The 15,070-nt window shown below is 54.5% G+C and overlaps 1 protein-coding gene across 3 annotated transcripts; it reads right to left on the bottom strand.

The window, feature by feature from the left end:
• Positions 1-869: 869 nt before the first annotated feature.
• Positions 870-14,627, bottom strand: LDB1 (LIM domain binding 1). Of its 3 annotated transcripts, none has more exons than XM_066238775.1 (11): positions 14,195-14,627; positions 5,805-5,907; positions 5,637-5,681; positions 5,455-5,530; positions 5,264-5,366; positions 4,918-5,090; positions 4,319-4,441; positions 4,006-4,089; positions 3,792-3,915; positions 3,450-3,592; positions 870-2,729 (listed from the first exon to the last, which is right to left on the bottom strand). In XM_066238775.1, exons 1-11 carry the CDS (start codon positions 14,217-14,219, stop codon positions 2,499-2,501), a joined length of 1,230 nt encoding a protein of 409 aa, XP_066094872.1. In that variant the 5' UTR covers positions 14,220-14,627; the 3' UTR covers positions 870-2,498. The 3 variants fall into 3 exon arrangements, with proteins under 3 accessions (XP_066094872.1, XP_066094871.1, XP_066094873.1); XM_066238774.1 differs by having other exon boundaries at positions 3,444-3,592; positions 14,195-14,626; XM_066238776.1 differs by lacking the exon at positions 14,195-14,627 and adding an exon at positions 8,568-9,017 and having other exon boundaries at positions 3,444-3,592.
• Positions 14,628-15,070: the final 443 nt, after the last annotated feature.

The raw sequence follows: 15,070 nt of genomic DNA on the forward strand, positions 1-15,070 counted from the left end.
CCTTCAGTCAGGTCAGGCCTGCAGAGGAGGAGTGGTATGTTTGTGTGTGTACAAAAGCAGGCCTTGGGGTCCTGAGGCACTGGGGCAATGAGAAGGAGCTGGGCTGGCAGCAGGGCAGGGCCAAGGTCACTGCTGAACTGGAGAAGGGGGCAGGGTGGGCCATGATGTACTGTCCTGTGGTTTCTTCTACCAGCTGGAGGGTGAGGGGAGAGGTGCAGGTCCATGAGGCCTTACTTCAGATCCAGAGACCTTAGTGGGGGAATAGTCTGAGGCCTCAGGATCCCCTGCCTGGGATGAAAATGAGGGAGACTGGGTAGGGGCTTTTGTAGGTGGTGCTAGGACCACATCCCAATCCACAGTAGGGCATCTAAAAAGTGTCCTATTCCTCTTCCTACTGAGCTTTAGACTGCTCCCAAGCAACAGTGCTTGGGCGTCCTCTCCTCTCACCCTCTGCGCCCCCAGTGAACAGGAGATAAACAACCTTCTCCCTCTTCCTTTCCAGGCAGCTGTGCTGGTTGGGCTCCCCAGCACAGGCAGCACTCTCCCTGACTGAGCCTTCCGGGCACTCAAGCCACCCAAAGCTCCTTCCATTGGAGCACTCCGGGTCCCTGCCCCCAACAGCTGAGCAGGCCGACTATCCCAGGACCCCTGCCTTAGGAGGGCCACCTGGCTGGCAGCCCCCTGACAGGAGTGAGGAACAGTGGGGATGGGAGCAACAACAGAAGAATGAGGGGAGATGTGAGGTGGGAGCGAAGGGGAATCCTCAAGTCCAATTCATATCTCCTCAATGACTGGTCTTAGAACTGCACGGAGGGAAAAAACTGTCTGGGCTGAGTCATTATTGGGCATCAATGACTAACCAAGACACACTCAAACCGAAAAGTTTCTTTATTGATCGGTACCATACATGACTCAAATGGCCCAAAAAAAAAAAAAAAAAAAAAAAAAAAAAGGCATTACAGTTGGGGTAGGACATCCATCTTCCTCACCCCTTCCCTCTGCTCCTGATACAATACCCTTCCAACAGTGGCAGCAAGAGTGAAGTTAACAGGGCACAGGGGGCCCCAGAATCCAAAAGGAAGAGTGGAAAGAGAGGAGAGGTGGTACTAACACTTCTGGAACTGGCCACATGAGAAAGCAGTGAAGCCAGAGCTGGGTCCAGACTCAGGGAACCCTGCTCTTGGCCTCACCCTGGACCCAGAGCCTCCACTCATCCAACTGTAATAGAGCTGACGATCCTGGCTGCCTTCCCCTTTCTTCTATGAGCACAGGGACAGGAGAGGATTGGGATATGAAGACCCTCTACTTCAGCTGGGAGACAGAGGCCTACTGCTCGCTGGTCAGCTTAGAGCTGTGACATCCTCAGTGGCACCTTCCCCTCTATGGAGGGCAGAGGACTAGATTTGCAATTTGAAGAGCTGTACTAGAAAGAGTAGACGAACCCTTCCCCCAACCCATGCCTGCCCAACTGAGACAAAACAAAAAAACACAGGGACAAACAAGGCTGCTCCCTTCCCTACATCCTCCCTAAAGGGAGGGAGCCTCCCCCTCCCCCCATCCAAGACAGCTGCTCTAGTGGAGGACTTGTAAAAGAATATACACATCATGGGGGGAGAAGGGGGCTGGCATTGAGGGAGTCACAAGCACTAAGAGGGCAGGCGAGAGTCCTCGAGGATGAAGAGACAGAGACAGCAGCTGGGAGCTGTTATAAAAGTGACGCCATCAATGGCCCTCTGCCTCATGGCATGCCTTCCCCAACTCCAGTCACCCCAGAGGAAAAGGGAAGAGAGATGGCAAAGTGTCTCCTTGGTCTGAAGCTCTCAAACTATATAAAATGGTAACGTATAACCCTCCTACCCTACCCACACGCTCACCTCCACCTGGGCCCTAAGCCCCCCATCTGCCAGGCATAGGGAGGTAGCTGGACTTTCAATAAGGGGAAGAGGGGTCACATGAGCGGATTTTTTTTTAAACTTACATTTTTAATAATATTATTTTTTTAAAAACTTGGAGCTGGGATAGGTGGTGGAAGGGAGGAGCCCAGAGCTTTACCCCTCTACTACCAGCCACCTAGGGGGAGGGTTCGGGAAGGGCACGCAACCAAGCCCCATAACTTTAAGTCCCTAAGGGCTGTGGGTATAAACAACCCCAGGCTTGAAATGGGTAGAGTCAGGAGGATGGGAGCCCAGAACCTGGGGTGAGAATGGAGGCAAATGCTCTGGGGGGTGGTCAGGACATTTCTCAGAGGCCCAGGGTCCACGCAGGCATCCACATGAGAACCCCCTTCCCCCAAAAGGCTCTGTAGAGGTGAGGCCCAGCCCAGGGCCACTGACAGGCAAATCTTGGCACCTGCCCCCAGTGAGTCCAGTTCCTCCCTGAAGTGGGTGGATGGAGGCTGCCCATTTTAGATGCTCAGTTTCTTCATTCTGTCTTCTGCTCCCTGGGGCTTTGAGGGGTGGGGCAGGCAGGCAGAGCACTAGCTGGCTCCAGTGAGGCCCTTACTGGGAGGCTTGTGATGTGGGGTTCTCCGATTTGCTTTCTTGGCTGGATGGAGGCTTGCTGTTCCAGGGGCTGTTGGCGCCCAGGGCAGGGGAGTTGTTAAAGCTGTCCTCGTCGTCAATGCCGTTGGCCGCGTCAAACTGGGTATTCTCCAGCCGGGTGATGAGCCTCTCGTCCTCGTCCCCGAACTCCCCGCCCATCAGGGTGGGCTCCCCCACCACCATCACATCCTGAGAGTGGCGGAGGTCCCCAAACATAATCGGGGCAGGGGCTCGCCCGGCCCAGGGCAGCAGAAACCCCCAGAACCCCAACACCCACCCAGGAAACTCAACACCCCCACCCCCTTCTCATACCCCATTTTAAAACATCAACTCCTCTAACACCCTCAGCTCCTGGAATCCTTTCCACTGGAGGACTGCAGAACATCACACCCTTTAATCCACATCCACTAGATTCTGGGAAAAGTCAATCTACTCCCCTAGCTCCCTAGTACATCACCCCCAAATTTTAGGGGCTCCTAAACTTCTATCTACATGTAAGAGAGGGAGCAGACCAAAAACACTTGGGGAAGTGTGTATATGTACACATCCAAGTAGATTCACACACATTGAGGCTGCATGTTCCTCTATTGGTGTGACTGTGTATGCCTCTGATGGTTTGTGTGCCCCTAAGCTGTCTGTCCTGAATGTCCATATGTTCTCTTGGCTGACTGTGTCCCTTTATACCTATATTGCTATGTCTGAGTCTTTGTGATCACAACCACATATGTGACTAACAAAAGGACTCTCACCAGTGAAACAAGTCAGCCCATACCGGCAGAGTGCACTGGGAAAAACTGTTTCTCTGCTTCTATGCCTGCTAGTGAGCTCACACTGGGACAGGGTCAAGGGTCAGGGGTCAGTAGTGGGGCAGCCCAGAAGAGAGAAGAAAGCCGAGATGCTTACAGGTACCTGGCTGGAGAGGGCGAAGGTGCTGGCTGGGCTTTTCTTCTTGCTGTTGCTGTTGTTGGTGTTGCCACCCCCCGAGCTCATAGTGCTGCCCCCTGACATCTTCCGTTTCCGCCGTTTGCTGGGCTGCTGCCGGGCGGGTTCCGCTGTGCAAGGGAAAGGAGACTCAGGTAGGGCAGGGTCACAGGCCCTTGGCTCCCCATTCTGGCTCCTAAAGAGCCTGACCCAACCCTGATCCTAATCTTGCAGGCCCAGGAATAAGGAAGGGACTTCATGAGATTGAGATGCAGCTTTGGGGATGGCATCAGATCCTGGTAAGAGAAGGTACAGGAGCAAGGCACTCACCGGGGGGCGCTACCATACGCTGCCACTTCTGGAAAAGGCAGGTCTTGAGGCAGTCACGAGGGCTGAGGCTGTAGGTCTTGTGGCGGGACATGAGCTCCTGCATGGGCTCGAGTATCACACAGAGCTGTGGGGACACCAGGAGGGGGCTTGTCAGGGGAGAGACATAGAGCTGAGACCCAATGGGATGGGGCAGAGACTAGGTGATCAAACTCACTCGGAGGTAGTTGAGAGTGGAATTGGACAGCCCACACCGTGTGATATTTTTGGAGAGCTGATCCAACATCTGGGGGTCCTGGGCCTAGAGGGGAAGAAAGATAAGAATACTAGCACCTGGGGTGCATTTCTCACCTGCCCTATCATCTGAGCTTGTGATACTCCTGAAAGAGAAAAGGGGCTATTATTAAACCCATTTTTCAGGTAGAGAAACTCTAATCCTCTAAGGTCACTGTAAGGAAATGGCAGACCTTATCCAGCCCCTCTCACTGTCTGCCCACCCCCCTCGTGTCCTGGGTTCTGCCCCCACTCACATGCATGGCAAGGATGCTGCGGGGGATGAGCTCCCGGTGCTGCCGGATGCTGAAATGCCATGTCTTTATCCGCATCATGTCGTCAAACATGAACTCCAGGTACAACCGCCCCTCCACACACACCTGGAGACAAGGTTGTTAGAGCTCTGTCCCCTCCCCATACCTGATAGTCCACCTTTTCTCCCATTGGCTCACAACTCCCCCACTGCATATACTTCTTCCACCTGCACCGAAATCTAGGTGTGTAACTGACATGGACCACCTCTCAATTACATGTCACACCCTTGACCCTTACACACACACACAGTAGAACTGCTTAGTTAATCCAGTCCTCTCTCATGTAGCTAGCGAGCCACTCATCTGCTATAAGTATTTTGAGGGCAGGCTCTTGCTCACTGTTGTACATACCCCTGTGGCCCAGAATATGGCCATGAATAAGCTCAGTAAACACCTGCTGAATGCTGCAGCATGCCTGCCTCCCTCTTTCTCTGGCCACTTTCCATTATGCCTCCCTGGGAACAGCTGAGTACAGTTTGGGAAAGAGGAAGGGACTCAAACTTAGGTGTTACAGCATTCTACATCCAGCCGGGATTGCTGACCTGGGTGAACATGGGTTTGCCGTGCTGGGTCACCATGCTGCCCTGGTCACAGTCGAGGGACACAAAGTTGCTGTGGAATGCCTCCTTGGGGTGCTTAAGAACATAGTACAGCTCCGTAGCACCCCCCTCAAAGATGCTGCGGAAGTAGCGTGGAATCAGGGTCCGGCCAATGGCTGTAGAGATGGGATAAACTCTTTAAAACAGAAGGACCTCAACAGGGGTCAGGCAAATGCCACCACTACCAAAACATACATCCTGGAGCAAATACCCGCTCCCAGACCTTAGCAGGGCACAGGAGGTATATACTCCCACAGCAGAATTGGCAGAACCCCCAGGGACCACTCACTATATCTCTTTGGTCCATCTTCCAGGCAGAAAGTGATGGTTAACATGGCATCATCCTCAAAGAACTCAGTTGTGAAAGCATCCCACCAGAGATTGTCACACTCCTAAAAGCACAAGGAGAGATGTTTGTGTATCAGAAGACACCCCACACTGGTGCCCAGATGGCCCTCCCTCGCTCTTTCCCTTCTATACCTCAGTCCAGTTTTGAAGCCGTTTGTTAAGCTCGAATATTCTATAGTCAGTTTGGTTGCCATATGGTGTGTGCCTCCTGGGGTAAGTGAAGAAGAGAGGTTAGTAGGAGCAGAGCCTCCCCACCCCCCAACCTCTGCCTTCACCCATGGAAAGCACCTCCCACCCCACTGGACTCCACCTACCCAATCCCAGGCTCCAGGTATGTAGGCGGGTACATGGGAGTTGGGCTGTGTAAGAGAAGAGGGTATGAGAATAGGGATGGAAGATAGGAATTATTGGGGAATGTCACTCCCTCCCCTTTTCAGGCAGGATCCCATCTGGAAAAAGGATGAGAAGTGAACAAGACTCACCCTACATCCCGATCTAGCATGGTGCCGGGATGGAATGGGGGGAAGGCGTTGCCGTTTGGGGGCTCCTTCGGCGAGTACAGCTTGAATGACTTTGAGGAACAACCTAGAAGGGAAAGGAAGAGGGGTACCGTAAGTCTCTCTTAGAAGCTCTTCTGAAATTGTTAAGACTACTGTATGTGGACAGGGACTGGTCTGGAGCCACCAAAGTGAACTGGGAAGGGAGACTACCCTAGGAAGCAACCTCTCTGCTTTTAAATCTGGCTCCAATTTTTATTAAGAAACTAGAAGTACACGGCCCCAATACTCAAGCCGTAATTTCTTCCTGTGGCTAAGGCCCAGATGACAGAATTGAAGCTGGGAAGAAATGTCAATACCATAGAATAAAAACCCAAAATATGGGATCTAATTTTGATAAACCCCCCTTTTCAACTACATAATTCAATCATCTCAACCACTATGTGAGGTGACAGAGTTAGCTGTAACATTCCCATTTTACAGGAAGGGCAACTGAGAGTTCAAGGGAAACTGCCAAAATCACAGAGCCAGCACTTGAGCTCAGGTCTTCTGATTCCCGTATCCTGTAATATGTCTACCTTTCTGTTGCCCTCTGGAGATCAAGTTGTGGGAGAAAGAAGGGGGATTTGGCAAATTCCCTGCTCCTCCTCCATACCCAGGGTCTCAGGAGGGCAGGGGATAGAAAGATAAAGGAGGGAGAGGCGTCTGCTGGGTGCAGCCCACCAGATAACCAGTTGGGCTTTCTGACCACCCCCCACCAACGGCCACTCCCTTATCAACCCAGCCCCTCCCCACACACCCACCACTAGTCTAGTATTGTCTCCAAAACAGAAACCCAGTGCCTCAACCCATTTCGTCTTCTGAGACTTACAGCGAAGGAGAAAGGTAGAGGGGCCTCCACTGGACCTCACTCTACTTACAAAAGGAAAAGAGGAGACCTGGGAAGGGGCCTAGGTTCCAGAAGGCTCAGTCTAGGACACACGTGGTTAATTATTTATTCATTTTAGAAAGGAGAGAGAGAGAAGAGAGACAGAGAGAGAAGGGGGGAAGGAGCAGGAAGCATCAACTCCCACATGTGCCCTGACCAGGCAAGCCCAGGGTTTTGAACCGGCGACCTCAGCATTTTCAGGTCGATGCTTTATCCACTGCGCCACCACAGGTCAGGCACACACGTGGTAATTAGACAGGGGTCTCTCTGCATCTGTGCATGTGCGTGTTCCCTCTCCACCTCTCCCCGCAACATGCAGTTACTGGTGTACTCTATTACCTGACTGGAAGAAGTGCTATATTCGGAGTTGGGTATGAGCCAGGTACCCTGCGATGCTATTTTCCCTCTCCCTACAAGGTGAGGGGAAACTGAGGAACCATTCCAAAGGTCCTGACCCCAGTTATAGTTGTTTCCTCACGTCCCCAAACTTGATTGCATTTGGAAGGGTGGCTGTATTTGTTGTGTCTTAGCCTTCTCCCCAATTTAGACACAAAATCTACTTTGTTCCTTGGGGAGAAGAGACAAAGGAAGACCCCGTGCCAGTATGTGTCATTTATTTCTCTCCTCAGGGAAAGTTCCTCACAATATGGACAAAAGGAGGGTCCCAGAGAGACCTACACTACACAGTCCCTGGAGGTGCCAAGAGTCAGAGCCTGTGTGTACCTGCACCTGCCTAGCAGGCTTCTATCCTCGGCTCGCCCCAACATGCCTACCGAGGGCTGGAACCCAGCAGCTCCAGGCAGGATCAGTGTGCCCCAAACAGGCCCTCACCCCATGCATGAGTTCTGGCAGGTCATGTCCATATGCTCCCAGCACAGCACACACAGCCTTCACATGCCTGTCTGGACCGAACGAGGAACCTGCGTTCTCAGGAAAGAGAGAACCTTACCCAACACCAAGTCTCCCTACTCCAGACTGACAGACCAAAGCCATATGGGAGGTCAAAGCTCACACAGCTCACCAGAGGCCAAGCCTGGCCAATGAATCCCAGAGTCCAGATGATCAGACCTGGCCCTAACTAAGCCATCTCTCCCCCAAAAGCATCACTGTCCTTGCCCCTCAGTTTCAGGGCCACCTGAAAAAATGTGTTAGCTTAAGACCCTAAAAAGACTAATTCTGAAAAAAGTTTCAAAGCTTCAATATCCCTCACTAGTGAACTGACAAGCATCGTCTGGGGCTGTGTAATAGTTCTGAGGAGTGAAAATCCAAAGCTCTGTGGCCTCTACTTACACCTCCAGTGAATGGACACCAAAAACTCAGCATTTCTCCAGAGGCAAAGCAACTGTCAGCAGCCCCAGCACAAGGGCTCGGGAGTGAGATGAGAAGGGGAGGGAATATCACCCAGACCATCTGTCCCTGTTGCTGCCTGTCCCCAGCAGCAGGGGTAGAGGGAGCAAAGTGGGGGTGGGGGTGAAGGGGATGTGTCATCCAGCCTTGGGGCCAGACACAACCCCCTTTCCACCTCTAGCAATCTGGGAACCCTTAGGAAGGAGGAGAGAGGAAGAGCCCAAACTAGAAAAGTTTTCTCAGGATGGAAGCTGCATCTAGGGCTAAGGGGGAGTACCTCCAGCTGAGCATCTCCATGGTAACCAGCCTGACCTGAGGGCAGGCTCCCTCCTTTCAGGGCTGACCAGAGGTCAGCAGGCCTGGGAGCCCTGGCCTCTGAGCTGAGGCACCTCTTCCCCAGCCAGCATACCAGGCTAGGGCCAAATCCAGGACCTTCTACCCAACCTCTAGTCTTGCAGGGTGCCCAGACTTACCTGGGAGAACTGAGGGGGCCGGGAGAGGTGCTGGGAGCAACTGGAAGCCCACCAGGGCCCTGGCAGGGGTGAGGACTGAGGGGGAGTCAACTTCAGCCGCTCATGTCCGGAGTGGGACAGGTAGGCCTGGTTGGGGAGCTCGACTCCGTGGGCTGCACAAAGACTCGCACGCACAGCCTGGGCCTACCCCGCGGCGGCCACAGCCCCGGGGAAAAGTTACAATGGCCAGTGGGCCGGGGACCGGGGGCCAGGGGACTGGCCTGGGGGGCGGGGGACCTCGGGGAGTCCGGAGCCTTCTTTGTTTGCAAGGTTTCCCTCAACAATGGCTGCTCTGCTCTTTCCTCTCTCCTCCTCCTCCTCCTCGGCTCTACCCGCTGCCGCCTCTCGCTGCCTCTGCCTCCAAGCAGCCCGCCCGCCCTCCCCAGGCCACCAGGCCCCTCTGCCGGAGTACCAGGCGAGGTAGGGCCCGGCACTCACACTCACTCACAATCACACACGCACAAACACAAGCAGAGCCCACCAGCTCCCAGCCTTTTCTCCCTTTCTTTCCCTCGCTCCCCGCTCGCTCTCGGAGCCTCTCTCAGAATGAGGCCCCAGGGCGGGCAGAGGGTGGAGCTGCCCCCACCGGCCCCGCCCCCTCCCAGCCCTGGAAGAGGAAGAGGGAGAGAGGGAGGGGGAGGTAGCGAGGGAGGGGGAGAGAGAGAGAGAGAGAGAGAGAGAGAGAGAGAGAAGGCAGGGAGGACTGCTGAGAAAAACAAAAGAGAGACAGAGACTGGGAGAGACTGGGATGAAGAGATGGAAACAAAACAGACTGGAGAGTCCTGGATGGAGGGAGGTCAGCAGGGAGGTCTGAACGGAAATGCTCCCCCACCTCAACCCCAGGCATTGTGCTCAGGACTGAGCAGGGGAGCCAAAGCCACAGGCAGGGGTAGAGAAAGGTGCTCTCCTCTCTGAAGCCTCCTAGTATCTTTAAACCTCCCAAACGGTGCCCCAAATCTCTCTTCCTCTCCTCTGTAATTTCTTGGGTTGAAGGCTGGTCTGGGCTGCCACCTTGCCTGGGCTTCAGCTCCTGGTGAAACCCAGGTAGCTAGCTGGGGGAAGACCCCAGGGGGGTATTTTTGACAGAGATACACTCTGACTTCAGCCTATAAACACTGACTGGAGAGGAGATACTTCAGGCTCCTAGGCCACTAACCCAGCTAAGTTCCAAGCCCTGACTTAGATATGCCTTAGCAGGAAGCCCCTTCCCCCCCCACCACCACCACTACCGGAGACACCTGGGTACAGGGGAAGGAGGCCCTGTCAGAGCTAGGGAAGGCAAACCTGCCCAACTAAGAATCCCCGGAAGGGGCCTAGTCTGCTGAATCCTTCCCACTACCTCAGGAAAAAAGGTATGTGGTTACTGGGGTGGGGCTTGTTCTCCAATGCAAATCCCAAGAAAAGAGAGTGTTTCTAAAAGTTAGGTAGTGGTCCAGACCCTACTCCTTGTTCAGACAGGAAAAAAAGAAACACACACACACACACACACACACGAGGGAACGGCATATGACTTCCAACTTCATTGCAGATTGAGTGCTGCTCCCTATTCTCTAGCCACCCCCAACTATATTCACACACAGCCAAACGACAGGATTTCTCACAACATACACACCAGTTGACTATGCAGTAATAATATTGCTCCTGGCTCTGTGAACATCCGCCACACATAACACATCTCACTTTCACATAAACCATTTTCTGACACACTTCAACCTGTGATATACCTCAAACCCTAAATAAACCTAAACCCAGGATGCACACACACAGTCTAGGTCTGACTCTGACTTCCACACACACTGGGACTAGTGATCCTCATGCCCCCAACCCCAATATACACACCAAAAATATATTACATACCTCCAGAACCTGTAACAGATTATTACATATACATCCTGACTACCTGCATTTGTTATCCAGGGACTAACCCCATAAACCACCCTTCCTGAAACCAGTATACCATTCTCCAACACGGCCCCTGCCATGATACTCCCTGGCTCTCACAAACATATAGAAAACTATGACTTTCAGCCAGCCCCTACACCAGGCGTCCCCAAACTACGGGGCCGATTGCGGCCCCCTGAGGCCATTTATCCAGCCCCCACTGCACTTCTGGAAGGGGCACCTCTTTCACTGGTGGTCAGTGAGAGGACCACTGTATTTGGCAGCCCTCCAACGGTCTGAGGGACAGTGAACTGGCCCCCTGTGTAAAAAGTTTGGAGACCCCTGCCCTACACCATACTGCCTACACCAGGACTTGAGAAGTTCCCACTGATTCTCACATTTATAGTACACCTTAAAGGATAACCACACTCTTCCCCCACTGACAATTCCTGTCATTTGTTTGGTGCCATTAAACTTTCCAAAGTGCATTCATAGGCAGTACCTCAAGAGATCTTTACAGCACACAAGGCCAAGTATTACCCTAACTAGAACAGATTAGAATGACACAGAAGGGCCTGAAGCTGGAATCCTGGATTTCTTATTCATCCAAGTCCAGCCCTGGGTCATTGGAGCCCTTTCTACTCTCTTCCCCCTCCAAGGAATGGCCACTCCAGGTCCCAAATGATTGTCTACACGGGAAGGGGTATAGGTGTGTGCTCTGGCTTCTGCCCCAAGTTCAGAGCTCAGAATTCCCACGCAGTCTGTCTCCTCAAATTTCAGGGAGAAGGGCCCCTAAATACCAAGATGCACCAAGACTCTGACGTATCATTCAAAATGGGCCCCTCCTAGTTCCTTCTCTAGCAAGTCTGCTCCTATGTTCTGACTTAATTGCCCCACTTGCACAGGGGCAAAAGAAAAGAAGTTCAGCTAAAGGGAGCAAGTTTGATGTAGAAAGCCCTGAAATTTGGGGTGGGGTCGAGCAGGGAGCAGCAAATGACAAAGATGATGAGCGAAGAGTAGAAGAAGACCACCTCTCCTGGAGGTGAGGACTCTGTAGGGCAGCAGCCTGCCCCAGCCCACAGGATAAGGTACCAGCACAGCCCCCTGCCTGGGCCCCTGGGGCTCCCTGACCTAGGCCTCCAGTGTGCCTGCCCCCCTTCCTTTGTCTGTGCCCGGCCTCCCGTTGGCCTGGCGCTCTGCCATCCTCCTCTCCTGGCTCCCAGCCGCCACCATTGCTGCCTCCTCCCCTCCCCCTACTCCTCCCTGCCTTAACCCTTCTGAGCCACATGCTGCCCTAGACAGGCCCTGGCCCCCTCACCAACCCGCCCTGCCTAGGGTGATGCCCCTTAGCAGAGGTTCTACCTGCTCCTGACCAAAGCCCCAGGAGCTACTCTCCACCGGAGCACTATAGGAGCTGGATGTGTTTATGTGTGTATATTGTGGTGTTTCCTCCTGTGTGTGCATGTGTGTGGGTCTGTGTGTGCTCTGGCTTCCCTCAGTCACATGTGTGGGGCATGTGCTGTCTCTGCTGGGCTGGGGGAGGAGGAGGAGCTGGGAGACAGCAGAGCACAAAGGAGAGACTCAGCCAGGCAGGCAGGCAGCAGGCGGGCAGCCTGCCAGGGCGCCTCAGCCCCCACCCTAGGGCTGCTCAGGTTGGGTCTGTGTGGGCAGGGGTCTTTGGACCTGGACTATATATGCTGCTAAGACACCCTTGTGTTCAACCATGTGCTCTCACGCACCTATACAAGCCTGGTCCCCTCTCTTACCTCAACTCCTACCATTCTACACCCCAGGCCACTCTCAAGCCCTTCTGCGTGTGGTTCTCCTTTAAGTCTAACCTCCATCCATCCTCTATGGCATCATCCATAAGACTTAACATTCAGTAAAAGCATTCCCCACTTAGCCATCTTTGGCCCCCTCTCCCCGCAACCTGGCCACCAGACACACAAAACAAACATGCTTTTGGGGGGGGCAGTGACTGAAGATATCCACTCCTCCCACAGATATACACCCCTTGTATGAGTCCTCTTCCCGTTCCCATGCTGCTCCCAGACAGGCTGAGGGGGGAACTTTCTCCCTTCTCTACTGGAGCCAGGCACATAAGCCCAACTTCAGGGCCAACCTCTCATCACCTTTAGCCTGACCACCTCTCAATACCCACCTCCTACCCACTATTTGTAGGAACTAAGAACCAAACTATAAGACTCAGCCCTCTAGCTTGTTCTGAGCCTTAGTTTCTGCTATGCTCATGTGAGGCAGTGGAAGATCAAGGCCATAGGGTGGACTCAGAGCATGGATGGATCTGAACAAGGCACCTAGCATGTGGCAATTAGAAAGAAAATACACACAGAAATATGCACACCAAGCTAGTAAAAGGAATGATGGGGCCAGGCAGGATTACAGCTTAGTAAGCTCTTTCCTCTCCTCTCCCCCACCTTCTGCAACAGGAGCCAGGGGTTCCCACACCCAGATATTCCATGGTTCTCAGGCTCTACTGGCCTTTCCTCTGAGCACTGGGCCCCTTAAATGTCAGTCTCAGCAGGCACTTTAAGTGTGTGCCCAGCCCAGTTTGGCCTAGGTCACGTGATTTTCAAGGAAGCTTCCTCACTGGCAGCTTCCCTTGGGGATTGGGGGTAGGGGCAGTTGTGGGGTATGGGCTTCCCAGAAAACAGGACATCTAGAGAAGCAAAGGACCCAAACCCCAGGCTAGATTCAGGGACACCTGACTTCCAGAAGAAACCTAACTCCAGCCTGTGACAGAAGAGGGTCCTGCAAATAATTCAAGAAGCCAGGGTCCTGGGGGGTCCTGGGGAGTCCTGGGGATGTGGACAGACAGTGTTCTAAGGCCCTCTGAAGACTATTTCTCTAGTCACATTACCTCCCTTTCCTCCTAGCAGTGAGGAAGAGCCTCCCCCTCCCCAGGAAAGAACTCATATTCAGACTGTCATTAGCAAGAGCTGTGTTTTGGAGAGGCAGGGATCTGAACCTAAATTCTCTCTCAAGTTCTCACTTTGGGGTCCAGCACTGTTCCCCTCAATTCAACTCTCACAAATCACTCTAGTTCCTAGCTTGCCTGGGGCTGCCACATTCCCCTTCCCACGAGGGCGGGGATGCCAGACCCCAGGGCTCAATTATCTGGCCCATCCCAGGAGTACCTCCTGTCCCTCAGGAGAGCCAACCTTCCCTGGCAACGGGCAGGAAAATTTAAAGAGGGCCAAGATGGGCCCCAATTAATCCCTCCCCCCAAACAGGGTCCTCAGAAACAGCCTGGAGGGGGTGTCACAGGATCTGTGAGAGAGAATAAGCAGCAAGGAAGGGGGGGGGGGCAACCCAAACCAACCAATCGCAGCTCTATGATGACCTGAGGGGGGGTCAAAAGTCCAGACGCACTTCTGATTGGCTAACACCCTGGAATTCTGGGAATTCAAGCCCCCCCAAGCCCCTCCCCAATAGCCTCCCCCCACCTCAAAAAAAAACCCCAACACACCAGCTGCCCCCAACACCCTCTCCCCGCGCCTCTAGGCTGCTACGCATTTCCACAGTGGAGGAAAACCCTCCCCCCGATTGAGGCCCCGCATACCCCTCACAGCCCCCTACCTCCGCCATGCCATCGACGCCCCCCACACAAGTTCTCGCCAAACAAGGGGTGAGGGATCCGCGGAGAAGGGGACGGAGGGAGGGGCAGGGCAGCCGTTCGCCCCACTCACCAGGACAGGCACAGCCCACTGACATCTTCACATCGCCCGCCGCTGGGGGCCCAGCCGAGTCACAGTGCCCGCCCCGCGCGGGGACAGGCCGGGCATGAGCCGCCGCCGCCGCCCGCGGCCCCTGCTGCCCTCGCCGCCGGCCCGGCCAGGCCCGGCCTCGGCCCGGTGCGGGCGGGCCCTGGCTGCTGCGAGGAGCCTGTCAGGCGCGGAGCAGACAGGAAGGAAACCAGGCAGGAAGGCGAGCTGCCTCTGCGTGTGTGCGCGCGGGTGTGCGTCCCCCGAGTGTGTGTCCGTGTGTGCGCGTGTGCGTGTCTGTGCGCTCACGCCGCCCTCCCTCCGCCAACGCCGCCGCCGCTCGCCCCCCTCTCTTTCTCCCTCCCGCTATCGTAGGCGCCTGCTCTCCGGCCCCAGCCGGGCTGGGCCGGGCTTTATTAATATGCTAATTGCCTGCTAGTGGGAGGGGAGAGCCGTGTCAAAGTGACCCGGGCGGGCGCGCTGCGAGCGACGACGTGCGTGCGCCGCGCGGCGGGCGGGCAGCGAGGGGCTGGAAGCGTTCTGGGAACGGCAAGCATGTGACGCAGCTTTTAAAAAAGGAGACGGAGGCAGAGACCCCCCAGAGAGGGAGGACGAGGGGGAGGGATGGGATGCGAAGCCTCGTACTCTGTGTCGATCCTCCCGGCGCCGCTGAGTTGGGGGCCGTGGAAGAGGGAGTGGGAGCTGGGACTGGGGAAGGCGGAGCCAGTATGGGCTGTGAGGTGTAGCTCTTTCTCCGCCTGGACCGCAAGCTGGGAGGGAAGAGGTACTTCTGACCGCCCCCAGCCACCCACCCATGCTCTCTCTCTGTTGAGACACCAGTTTTGCTCTGGAGGCTCCTTG

This window comes from Saccopteryx bilineata, chromosome 7 (genome assembly GCF_036850765.1).
Source record: "Saccopteryx bilineata isolate mSacBil1 chromosome 7, mSacBil1_pri_phased_curated, whole genome shotgun sequence".
Taxonomy (NCBI): Eukaryota; Metazoa; Chordata; class Mammalia; order Chiroptera; family Emballonuridae; genus Saccopteryx; species Saccopteryx bilineata.